Raw genomic sequence first — 12,668 nt, 5'->3', positions numbered from 1 at the left:
GCATGCATTGCGCGATGCCTTGATCCCTCGGGACTTCCGGCTCCGCCTCTGGGCAGTGATTGAGGAGGAGAGTCAAGAGGGCGGGTCCTCTTTGAAATGGAGAAGAGGGAAGAAGGCGCGAAAGGCTTCAAAAAGGTCAGGACGGGGGCGGGGGGAGCAGGGGACGGAATTCACCTTGGAAAGTGATGGGTGGCGGTTAAAGGGTGTGTGTGAACGGGAGCCCTGCGAGTTCAGAGTTTACAGACACGCGCTAAAATGTTATGGCAGGAACTTGGGAAGGTTTCTGTGTAAGTTGTTTCAGTGGCTTGTCAAGTTCTGCAAATCCTGCTGTGAAGCCTAAAGAGGTTCCCTCAGGGAAGACCTGTGTCTTGGGAGGGCTCTTGGCTTAGACTCCCAGCGTTTCCCAAACTTGGGTCTCCATCTGCTTTTGGACTACAATTCCCACCATCCCTGACTTGCTAGCTAGGGATGATGGGAGTTGTAGTAAAAAAACCAACAACCACCAAAAACAACAGCAGCTGGAGACCCAAGTTTGGGAAGCACAGGTTTAGAAGAAGGGTCGTGTTTGGTTTTGGGGGCACTAAAGAATAGTGGACAGATAGAGCAGCTTGGCCAATTCAGGACTGCAAGAGTTGGGCTTATAATCTTCTTCTGGAGAATCAGATTATGGGTGCTCAGAAGCTGGGGTGGTTTCTTTAAAGGGTAGGGGTTGGATGTGGAATGGGGTTGGGGAAGGACCAAGGAAGTTCCACTATAAAGTGGTGTTGGGGACAGACATGAATTGGTAGTGTTTAAGCCCTATCCATTGGGGCCCCCCCTTGCTTGAGGGATTTTTTTGCCCCTGGCGTCCGGATTTGTAAATTAGCCAGGGCTACCTACCCACCGTAATATTATGTCTGTCTGCAGGTCATTTTGTAATGGCCTTCATTTGCTATAGAAATCTGAGGGCTGGGAGTGTGAAAATAATTGTAATAATGGATGTTGTAATAATGGGTAACTTCAGCTGCCTTCAAGTCGCCTAGGTAACTCACGTTCAGGCAGTGACAAAGCAAAATATATCTAAATGACTGCACCATGAAACTGTTGGGGAAGAAAGCAAATAAATGGGAATTACAGAACAATCTAAATCCCCTTCACAACAGGTTGGAGAGGGGGTTGAATTGGGCAGAGGTGTCTCTCTGCCCAGCCCTGCTGCCTGCAGGGAGATACCGGCGTCATGCCACAAGTATGGAGCTCCCCTTCACCCTGTCAGATGTGCTGTTGGATCCCAAGCTTGTCCCAGTGATGCTGTGTTATGGCGTCAGGCCTTATTGCTGCACCAGCTCCAGGCTGCTACTGTGATACACTTACCGTATTTTTTGCTCTATAAGACTCACTTTTTCCCTCCTAAAAAGTAAGGGGATATGTGTGTGCGTCTTATGGAGCAAATGCAGGCTGCGCAACTATCACAGAAGCCAGGACAGCAAGAAGGATTGCTGTTTTCACTGCGCAGCGATCCCTCTTGCTGTTCTGGCTTCTGAGATTCAGAAATTTCCCCCCCTTGTTTTTCTCCTCCCAAAACTAGGTGCGTCTTGTGGTGCGTCATATAGAGCGAAAAATATAGTACTTCCTTGCTCCAGCACCGCCCCCCCCTGGTGATGGTGGCAGAGCTGTGGATGTAGTGTTGGTCCTGCCACTTTGTTCAGCCCCTCCAGGACACAGTACAGTGGTGCCTCGGGTTAGGTACTTAATTTGTTCCGGAAGTCTGTTCTTAACCTGAAACTGTTCTTAACCTGAAGCACCACTTTAGCTAATGGGGCCTCCTGCTGCCGCCAGAGCACAATTTCTGTTCTCATCCTGAAGGAAAGTTCTTAACCTGAAGCACTATTTCTGGGTTAGCGGAGTCTGTAACCTGAAGCGTAACCGAGGTACCACTGTAGTAGTAGTTAGGACTGTAGCTAGAAACCTGAGTGGTAGCCCAGGACCTGTTGCAAGATGTAAATGATGTTGAACTGATTGGGAAAAGAGACCACGGCCCAATCAAATTAAACATACAAGAATGTGGAAAGCTGCCCATGAAGTCAAACATGGGCAAACTTAAATTTCAGAAGAGGGGAAAGGAATAGGAAGAGTTAAAATGCTCCCAGACTGGCTTCTGAACTTGGGTAATTCTGATTCCAAAGCAGGTGTACTACAACCGAACCATAACTTTTGGGAGATCAGAGCAGATGTCTCTCCATTCATCCTGTAATAAGACTGATCCTTATAAGCTGTCCTTTTTGGCCAAAGAATATGGTAAAAATGTTTTAAATGCACTTTCACACTTTCATGGTAAGAGCATAAGGAGAGTCCTGTTAGATCAGACCAAAGGCACATATAATCTAGAACCTTGTTCAAAGTGGCCAACCAAATGCTGATGGGAAGACTTGAGTGCAACAGCACTCTCCCAACTTTTGATTCCCAGTAAATGCTATTCAGACACCTACAGCCTTTGATAGTGAATTTAGTCATGGCTGGTAGTCATGATATCCCCCGTGAATTTGACTAATCCCCTTCTAAATCCATGTTGGTAGACATCACTACATTTTGTGGGAACAAATTCCATATGTGTTGTGTGAAGAACTCCCTTTTACCTGTCCTGAATCTTCCAACATTCAGTTTCTCTGGATGACTCATGAGTTCAATTAATAGGAAGGAGGGAGAAAAGCTTCTCTCCGTTCATTTTCTCCACATCGCATAATTGTATGCCCCTTTGTCATGCCCTCCCCCCAAATACTCACTCTTTCAAAACTAAGAAGCCCAAATGCAACTTTTCTTCATAAGGTAGTTGATTCAGTCCTTTGATCACACAAAGCAACCAGGATTGTAGCTAGCATTCCACGTGCCATAGCTGTGTAGAATGGCATTATGATATTGGCAGACTTTCAGTCCCTTTCCTACTGACCCTCTTAATGGAATATGCTAAACTGATGAAGCTCTCCAGAGCACTTCCAGATATATGCAGCAGGTAGCGCTACAGCCTAGTTAATTTTGTGTTTTATTTTCTAGCAGGCCCACACGATAAAATCCGTAAGCTGTTCCTTCTTGTGCAAAGGATTCTTTATATACTAATCTAGATGTTATGCTGAGTTAGGCATGCCCAAACCCTTTGATTTCAAAACATTTAGAGGAAAGATTGTAGTCAGTGGCAAAGCATCTGCTTTGCATGCAATAGGTCCCCAGTTCAGTCCCCAGCATTTCCAGCTAGGGTCAGAAAAGACCTTTGTCTGAAATCCTGGAGAGCCACTTCCCATCAATCTCAACCAGATGTGGGGAAGCGTTGGCCTCCACACACTGCTGAACTACAACTCCCATAATCCCTAGCCATTGGTCATGTTTCTTGGAGCTGATGGGAATTGTAGTACGGCAGCATCTGGAGCGTCAAAGGTTCTTCATACCTGGCATAGACAATATTGAGCTAGACAAAGCAATGGTCTGACTTGCTTTAAGGCATCCCCCTATGTTTCTGACTGGTACGGAGTAAAGGCTCAGACGGCTGATTAACCGCTTATAAAATGAAATTATCATTAGAAATCCTTTGTAACAGAATCTGGGGGGAAGGGCACTTTTTAAAATCCAGCTTTGGCAACCAGCATCCCGATTACAGCCATTTCTGCACAGTCCTGCCTAGATCTTATTTGTCATTATTATTTTATCTTAACAGCCAGTCCCTCATGGGGGTGTTGGATAGGGCTTTCTTAGAATACATTAATCAAGCTAGTATTTTCTATTTGGATGAAGAAAGAGTTTGACATTTTAATTAACCCTTCCCAAACCTGTTGTCCTCCTGATGTTTTGGAACCCAACTCATATCAGCCCTGGGGGAAACACCAAATAGGGATTATGGGAATTGTAGTCAGCAACAGCTAGAGAGAATCAGGTTGGGTAATACTGATTTAATCAGGAGTTGAAAAAGATATTTTGAATTCGCCTCCAGAACCAAAAACTTATTTCATAAGTTACTTAAACTACCACAAATTACATAGAACAAATAACTTGATCCATTAATGAGCTGTTCCTAAAATTAGGAAGCTTTTGCTGATAGCTTTTACACTGTATTATATAGATGTGATTTTGGTGTCTTTTTAAAACAGAAAAGCAAGATTAAAATGCTTGGAGATAAATTAATAGCAGTCAATCTATTTTGCTGGTGCTCTATTCTTTAACTTCTCGGGTAGATCACCCTTTTGTCTGACAACTTGTTAAGATATTTAGCCATTGTTAATATATATCATCAAGTCTCTTTCCCAAGAGTTCCTTCATCCTTTCTCATACTATGTACTCCAAGCACTTAGTCATATTTTGTTGTTCAATGTTTGTTGGTATCCTGAACAGAATTTTCAAACAAAAGCCTAATAAGTACTGAACCAGTATAATGTTGTTGCCACTGGTGTCTTCCTTATACTGTTTCTGTTAATACGACACAACTGCATTTTCCTTGAAATATTTTTATATCTTCAGTACACAAACATTCTTCACTTGTGGCCTAGCTGCTAAATTTGCTTTTACAAAGATGCAGTTTTCTGGCTCATCTGAAGTGATTCAGGGGACAGTCACTGCAGCTTCTGTTAGTACTTACGTTCATACCAGTCCCTTTCTTGAGCAATTCTTAATTCCTAAAACTGTAAGTCACTGTAATGCATAGTTTTTCATGACTCTCATTTTTATACATCTTTCTTCTCTTAGTGTGCAGTGCTACTTTATATACCAGTCCAGAAAGCCAGGGCTAAAATTAGTAAATCCCACTTCACAGGATTTGATGTGGTAACATCTCTACCAAGAACTGAAAGTTACCTTAGAGGAAAAGATGGAAGAAATATGAAATAAATAAAATTAATCTTTTCTGGGGCTTCCCCAAACCTCCAGAGCAGATTGGTGCAGTGGTGGTTGGGAGAGGGATTACAGTGGTACCTCGGGTTACAGACACTTCAGGTTACAGACTCTGCTAACCCAGAAATAGTACCTCGGGTTAAGAACTTTGCTTCAGGATGAGAACAGAAATCGCGTGTTGTCACAGCAGCAACAGGAGGCTCCATTAGCGAAAGTGGTACCTCAGGTTAAGAACAGTTTCAGGTTAAGAACAGACCTCGAGAACGAATTAAGTTCTTAACCCAAGGTACCACTGTATATGTGGAGAACAAGACCCTTTGTGTATGCAGAAGTCCTTGCCTTAAGCTCAATGATTTTATTGGATGCAACCCTAGTTAATTAATGGAAGGGCATCTTTTTTTATTGGGAGAGTTGTAAGCTAAGGGCATGCACCTTATTTCTTTAGGTCATTCTGGTTCTAACAGAACGGAAGAGCAAATGCTAAAAAGGGCCTTTCCATCTGGCAGTGAATGTTTGTTTTCCTTTTTGAAGGTGCAAGTGAGCAACCTATTCTGAGAAATTCATGTGTGAATTTGGATGTTGTTGACTAGTCAACTAAAAATTGTTTAACATGATAAGGCTTCTAATCTCATGCAATTCTACCCAGCCACTGAGCTGGGTTGAAGAGGCTCCTTCTGCATGTCCTACCATCAGTTGAGGTACAATGGATGGGAACAGGAAAAGAGGGCAGTTCTGTTTGGAGCACCCAGGTTGTAGAACTGTCTGTCTAGGAAGAGCCACGTAGCCCCCTTGCTTTTTGGTCTTCTGCCTCAGGTTTAGGACCTTCTTGCTAGCTTTTGGCCCAACTTTAATATCTCTTTTCCTTTTTTCATCTCCAGTATGGTTTCCTTGGCTGCTACTGCTTTTTGAGATTTAGTGTTTTGATTATGTATTGTTTTTACCCTGATGAGAGCCAACTTGGGCACCCTTGTATTCAGAGTAGAAAGGCAGAATTAAAAAACCCTATAATAAATAAGATAGCACAAATAAGGCAGTTGGTGGGGAGAATTATCGCCGATTAATAAAAAAGTTTGGGCCTCAGCAACAGAGAGATGGTGGATGATGGAGCCAGTTATGTGGTCCCTGCCCAGGGATGGAAGATTGGCATCAATAGTTGTTGCTCTCTTGGTCCCAGAGAATGAGATGCAAAACAGGTAAAGTAATATACTTTATTGGCTGATCTTCTTTTGATGTACTCCTACACCGGCAGAAGTTGATCTCATAAAAGATATTGCTTTACCTATTTTATATCTCTTTGAAATGGAAAGACAGGGAGATTCACTTTTTCCCCATTAACACCCCTTGACTGATTTCCTTTCCATGCAGGAGACCGTGAACAAACTGCTCCAGCTCCACTTCAAAGATGACAAAACACGAGGTAATTGCTTTCCCTTCTGTCTCAATAAGGAGGCCAATTCCTGCTCGCAATCTTGCCAAACTTTTCTGTAGAGATCATGCCCTGGAATATCAGAGGTAACCATGATTCCTGGGTTGTGGGCAGATAACTGGGCTGAGCACTTCTCATGGTTACTTTTCCCCCTCTTTCCAGTCAGTGGTGATGCTCTGTTGCTCATGGCAGAAATGCTCAAAGTGTTCGTGCGAGGTAAGTTGTAAAGGACTGTGCCTTTTTTCCTTAGAATGGCAGTCACAGGTGAATGACATAGAAGGACAAAAATTTGTGCAAAAATCAGAAGACTATAAAAACTCTTTATTCTTTTAAGGTGTAGCCTCACTGCTTGTTCAGAAGGCAGTACAAATCAACAGGAGATACTAGAAGGAAGAAAGCAGGACAAGCTAAATCATGGTTCAGCACAAAAACTTGTCCTGAAGAAAAAAAGACCCTGATCTTTCTATCAGAAACTAGTAGATTCTTCATGAAACCTTATACTTTAGTTGGGCATTAGAGTTTGATTTTCCAGGCTTGATACAGAATGGGTACAGCTTAAATGCTGAAAGCTTATTTTTAATGATGCTTCAATCAGATATATAAAGCTTAGGACTTTCTCAGCAGAATGAGTTCATGAACTGCTGCAGGGGTGGGGAACCTGGGACCCTCCAGATGTTGCAAGACTACATATCCCATCATCTGCAGCCACCGGCTATGCTAACCGGGGCTGATGGGAATTGGAGTTGAGCGGCACCTGGAGGGCCATAGGCTCCCCAACCATGACTGTTTGGAGCCTTAGCAGCTAGGTGGAGCTAGGTGGACATGTGCACATTCAGAAGGTAGCACATGCTTTGCTTGGGGATCATTTGCCTGAACGTTGAGAACAATTTTGGGCAAGGAAAAAGTGCTGAGTGGTGAGAAGTTAACAATTCCTGAGCTGAAAGTCCAGTATTAATACTGTGAATTGCAGACTTATTTGTTCCCAAGCAAAGCCTCTCAAAGTAACTTTTTTGTTACTTGACTGATGTCATTCCTTCCTAAAGGCCATTTCTGTTACCCTTCCCAGTACCTACTTGTTGCACCTTGCCTGCCTTGTGTGTTTCTTGCAGAGGCAGCCGCACGAGCCGCACGGCAGGCTCAAACGGAGGACCTGACCAGGGTGGATGTGGAGCACGTGGAAAAAGTGCTGCCGCAGCTGGTAAGTAACGCACAGCTTGGATTCCTAAATTAACAGGATAAGGATGTGGGCAAAGGCATCTTAATCCCCTTCCTTTGGGGGGATGTTTGGCTGGTTAGTAATATCCTCACTGGGCAACTGGAACTCAGGCAAATCAGCCAAACAGTTTGGGGAGAACTCTTTGCTCACAGTAACTTAAAAACGCTTAATATTTACAGCTTTTGGACTTCTAGAAACCTGATGGGGCAAAGCCCACATTCCTGCTAGAGGGAAGATCGTGGCCTGACCTCTGGAGCAAAGTGGAAGACAGGCTTTGAAATGGAATCTGCCCCGCCGTTATTCTGTTTGCTCGGACGATATTCTCATCACCTCTCTCCTTCCTTGTCGGCGCAGTTGCGGTTGTTTGCTATCTTTCTGGGCACTCCATGATGGTCAAAGGCTGGCTGCTAAGGGCTGGAATCTTTTCTCTCTCTCCCCCCACCCCTCCCTCTTTGTGATGGGATGCCTGGAGTCAGTGACACCTCACCATCTGAGGCTGCGTCCTAGCCTGCTGCTGTTTCCGATTCACAGCCAGGCAGAGTCTACACTTTCTTTTCCAATGGGAGAAGCAGGTGCCTTCCTGTAGGGGTGTGTGGAAAGAGTGAGTATGCCTGGAAGCGCTCCCCACACCGTGGGCTCTCATCACCTCAGCAGGCATTTAAAGGCCAGCTCCGGGCCTGTCTGCTGTCTGAGTTCTTAAACAGGAGCCGAGCCCCAGGTCTGTGCCAGCATCAGGTACCTGATCTTTATTTTATAAATAAACAGTGCTTGTCCCTCAATCCTTTCCAGCATTCCACTGGGGCCATGACATCAAAGAGTGCTTGGAACCTTTTAACCATTTGATATTCCTCTCAGAAGCTGCTTCCCTCTGCTATAAATTTGTTCTCACAAAGAAACTTCAATAAATCAAAAATAGTCTCCCTCCCTCGCGCGGGGCTCCTTGTTGCAATTAATCATAGAAAGTCAAGTAGCTTCAAAGAGTCGTTTGGCCTCCCCCCCACCCTCTTTGTAGGACGAAAGAAAAACTTTCAAAAAGGGGCAGAATAACAAACAGCATGTGTGAGGATCCCACATCACGCACAGCCCAGCCCCTCTGTGTCAGCGGGGCAGGACGGGAGGGAGAGAAGAGAGCTGTGAAATAGTAAACCGTATACATGGGGGCAGGGCATAGCCTAATGAATCTTTTTTTCTATTGCAAAATAAAGGCTAGGCCTATACAGAGGGAGAAGCAATTGCCACTCGAGGTACTGACAGGCTGCAATCCTATACCCACAGATCTGGGCCTACACCCCATTGAACTCAACGGGGCTTACTTCCGAATGGATATAGAGAGGAGTGCGCCAAGCGGCAGAACAAGACCAAGGCAGCAATGATACTGTCAGCTAGTGGTTAGCAGCCATGCTGCCTGATAGGTATAGCACACGCATGACTTTTCTAAGGTACCAGTTGCTACGTATTGGTAATGACAGGGACGAAGGACTGCTGGCTTTGAATGCTGGCTCTGAAATACCCAGTAATGTTTACGCTGAAAAACACAGGATGAGGGTTAGGTGGAATGCTGCCGTTTCCCAGAACTGTCATAATGCTGTCTTCCTACAAACCCATGGCCTATAAATTAGGAACCAGCGTTACAAAAGCAACTTCCCTTTCTCCTGTTCTGCCTTTGTCAGCCTCAACCATGGTTTAGCAGAGGGGTGAGTAAGCTCTTGCTGTTCTACAACTCCCATGATCCCTTACCACTGGTGGCGATTCTGGCAGCAGCTGTTAGGAATCCAGCAAATTCTAGGAGTGCTACATGTTACCCTGCTTTAGCAGCCTTTTAACCATGGTTTAGCGTTTCCAGTATTCTCATCTTCATCAGATTTTAAAAACAGAAGTGGATTTATCAGTGTATTAGTGTAATCAGTGTAATCAGCGTATTAACACTAAACCCTAGAATGCTCCTTGTATCAGGTCAAAGTATTTGTCCATGTCGTCTACTCTAGCTGGGAGTTGTTCTCTTAGGCATTATTCTTTCCCACCTGGTTCCTTAAACCAGAAATTGAATTTGTAGCTCTTTGCTATGTCTGCATTAGACAAATATGGTAGTGCAATGTTTATAGCTATTTTGCTCAATTGTGACAAAGCGTGAAAACAATGTTGCGCTCTGTTGCATCATAAAACGTATGCTACAAACTACTGATAATGCATGTACTCCTTTGTGCTCGTTTATTGGGAATCTAAGGTTGGTGGGGCTTTACTTCAGAGGATGTGGGCTTAAGAGCAGTACTAAAGACAGTATTTAGTTTTGTGTGTGTCCCCCAAGAACTAATGTGCATAGTTCTTCTCCATTTGTATCCTCACCACAACCCTGTAAAGTAGGATAGGCTGAGAGATAGCGACTAGCCCAAAGTCACCCTGGTTGAATGCAGATTTGAACCAGTGTGTTCTCAGACCCACACTAGTCTAACCAGTGTACATAGCTGTCAACTTACAGATTTGAAAATAAGGGACCAGCAGCCAAAATAAGGGACCTGCAGTCTCACCTGTTCCAGGCACTCCAGTCTTCCTGTCCTCCTGCAGTCTGGTCAAACTCATGCTGGTAGCTTCGAGAACACTGTCCAACCAACTTTGTAACCAGAGGTTCAACTGAATAGAATCTGAATCACATGCATCACAAGGCCTATCCCGGTCTGGCTTTGCACTGCAAGGTTTGCAGCAGCACATGCAACAAAATGGCGTTCAGCATTCAAAAAACCCCTCAGCTTGCATTAACTAGCCACACACAAGGCATGCAAGCTCCACCCCCAGTTGTTCTTAAACTTCTTATTGGGTGAGCAACACAGTTGGAGCCTCCCTGGCCGGCAGGGAGGGAGAGGAGCTGCTTCATTTGAAATTTTAGGGACATCATTTAAGGGACATCCATCAATAAGGGACAGCAGTGGGACATGGCACTGGAATAAGGGACTGTCCCTTCAAATAAGGGACACTTGACAGCTATGAGTGTACCACACTGCTCTTGACATGTAAATTAAGGATACCTGTAGGGCTTAGGCTAGAAGTTAAAGGTATCTGATCAATCAGAATTTTTACAGCCATCTGTTAAGCGAAGTGTCTTAAACCTTGCTTTTAGTCTACTCAGAAGCAAGTCTCACTGAGCTCAAAATGATTTGGTCAAAAGTGTTAACAGCCTTAAAGGCTAACTTTTCCCGTAATTTGCAAGTATCTTCTCCATTTCCATTTGGTTTAATGTAGTCTAGGCCTTGGACGAGCAAATGGCCCAGGCAGCTGCTTCCTATATAGCTCTGAATTGTATAAAACAGACAGATCACCAGAGTTGAGCAGCTTTGACTAAACACAAAGCTTAATCCCCCATTAAGCAAGGGGTGTGAATGTACTACAGAACATTTAATATGGGTTTAAACACACATGTACCCACAGCAAAGCTAAACTAAAACACATGTAGGTCTCTGTTCTGCATACACGTGCACACTGACTTAACAGGATGTCTCTGTTTAAATTTCTAAAGGGAAAATCCAAATTATGGCCCAAACCTGGTGCTAAAAATTGGGAGGGGGGAATATGGTAATATGCTATCCTTCCCCACCACCTACTCTATGAATGGGACAGAGGGAACTGGCTCTCTTTTTCACCTGATTTATGCTACAATCCTGTGTACACACTTGGGTGTAAAGTCTCATTGAACTCTGTTCAATGAGTACATCTCAATAGAGATGTACTATTAAAAGTCTTGGTCTTAAACAGGGCACAGTGAGTTTGCGTGCAGTACCAAACAAATTTATTTGGAATATAATGACAGCAGAGAGGTGTGATTCAACCATACAATGTAGCTGGAAGTGCTAGTCAAGCTGCATCTTCTTCATTTCAACATGATCAAGATTTTAATTTTGAGACTCCAGAGATTATCTGATGCATAGCTGTCAACTTTTCCCTTTTCTTGCGAGGAATCCTATTCGGAATAAGGGAATTTCCCTTTTTTAAAAAGGGAAACGTTGACAGCTATGATCTGATGGGTCCTTTTTTATTGCTGCTGCAGTTGAATCTATTCATAGCCCTACTTTGGTTACAATTCAGCCTTTGAACACGGGCCCTGAGCTGTAGTCCCTGTGCATCAGTCTGCCTAATGCACACCTGACTGATTATTGCTCCTAGAAGAAACACTCTACACTTTACAATTGCACATGTATCAGTGTTAAAGCATCTGTTGCCTGGGAGAAAGGAAGGCAGAAGAAAATTGATACTACTACATGCAATCAGAGGGATTTTATTTTTTTTAAGTGACAGTGTAGGTAGGATCAAACCAGCACTCTTACCTGCTCAGTTGTTTTAGGATAGGCAAGTGAGTCAGCAACCAGTGCAGATCTTGAATCTGACACAGGGCAGGATGTGTGCAAGTACAGCAAAGAAGGGCTCTCTGAACAAGAGGTGGGGGAACCTGCCACTCTCCGTATGTTGTTGGACTAGAAGTCCAATCTTCCCTAACCATTGGCCATGCTGGCTGAAGCTGGTGAGAGTCCAGCAACACCTGGAAGGCCACAGATCTCTCATCTCCGCTTTGAAGGAAGACACGAGCAAAAGCAAGAACTGAATGACCACCCACAATTAGGGATTATGAGGTACATGTGTCTTAACAGCAAGCATTGCCGCAGTATAGAAACTATAGCAGCATCAACTAATTGTTTTACATTTTTCAAGGAACAGCTTCTAATGAAAATGTGAGTGAAAAAAAAACAACCCTCAACCTTTGAAATGTAAGTAGCTTTATGGTCAAAACTTAGAAACAAGACAGCTTGGCATTTTCAGTCTGGGGCTTCAATCCGCAGGGCGTCATCCCTTCCCTGTTTCCCTCCATGGCTTGTAATAAAAATATAGCAATAAAACAAAATTCTGTTTTTCAAGAACACACATACACCTTTCAGCCAGAGACCCATATGCTAATGCGTATGATCTGTCCTAACAGCAGTGTGTGTGTTCTGTTTGAACAACATTTCAGCGCAGAATGCTGGCTGCTTGATTATGTGACAGATCTTACAGTATAAAGATACAAAGGGCAGATCACAGGGAAAACCAGAAAGCAGCTTGGGTGTCAACACTAACCGGCCCAAAGGAAACAATTAGAAACCTCCAACGTAGAGTGCAGAAAGATGAGATCTGCCAAGCTCCTAGCACAGAGAAATG

The 12,668-nt window shown here is 43.9% G+C and overlaps 1 protein-coding gene across 3 annotated transcripts; it reads left to right on the top strand.

Annotated features, from left to right (window-relative positions):
- The first annotated feature begins 11 nt into the window (after positions 1-11).
- CENPX (centromere protein X) lies at positions 12-9,679 on the top strand. 3 transcript variants are annotated; one of them, XM_083727909.1, is made up of 5 exons: positions 12-135; positions 6,214-6,265; positions 6,437-6,490; positions 7,384-7,472; positions 7,670-8,417. In XM_083727909.1, the coding sequence occupies exons 1-5, from the start codon at positions 97-99 to the stop codon at positions 7,682-7,684; spliced, it is 249 nt and encodes an 82-aa protein (XP_083584035.1). In that variant the 5' UTR covers positions 12-96; the 3' UTR covers positions 7,685-8,417. The 3 variants fall into 3 exon arrangements, with proteins under 3 accessions (XP_083584035.1, XP_083584036.1, XP_083584037.1); XM_083727910.1 differs by lacking the exon at positions 12-135 and adding an exon at positions 154-287 and having other exon boundaries at positions 7,670-9,679; XM_083727911.1 differs by lacking the exon at positions 12-135 and adding an exon at positions 1,092-1,225.
- The last annotated feature ends 2,989 nt before the right edge of the window (positions 9,680-12,668 follow it).

The sequence above is a fragment of the Podarcis gaigeae genome (assembly GCF_964106915.1).
Source record: "Podarcis gaigeae genome assembly, chromosome: 2".
NCBI lineage: Eukaryota > Metazoa > Chordata > Lepidosauria > Squamata > Lacertidae > Podarcis > Podarcis gaigeae.
This window is presented reverse-complemented; position numbering and strand designations above follow the sequence as displayed.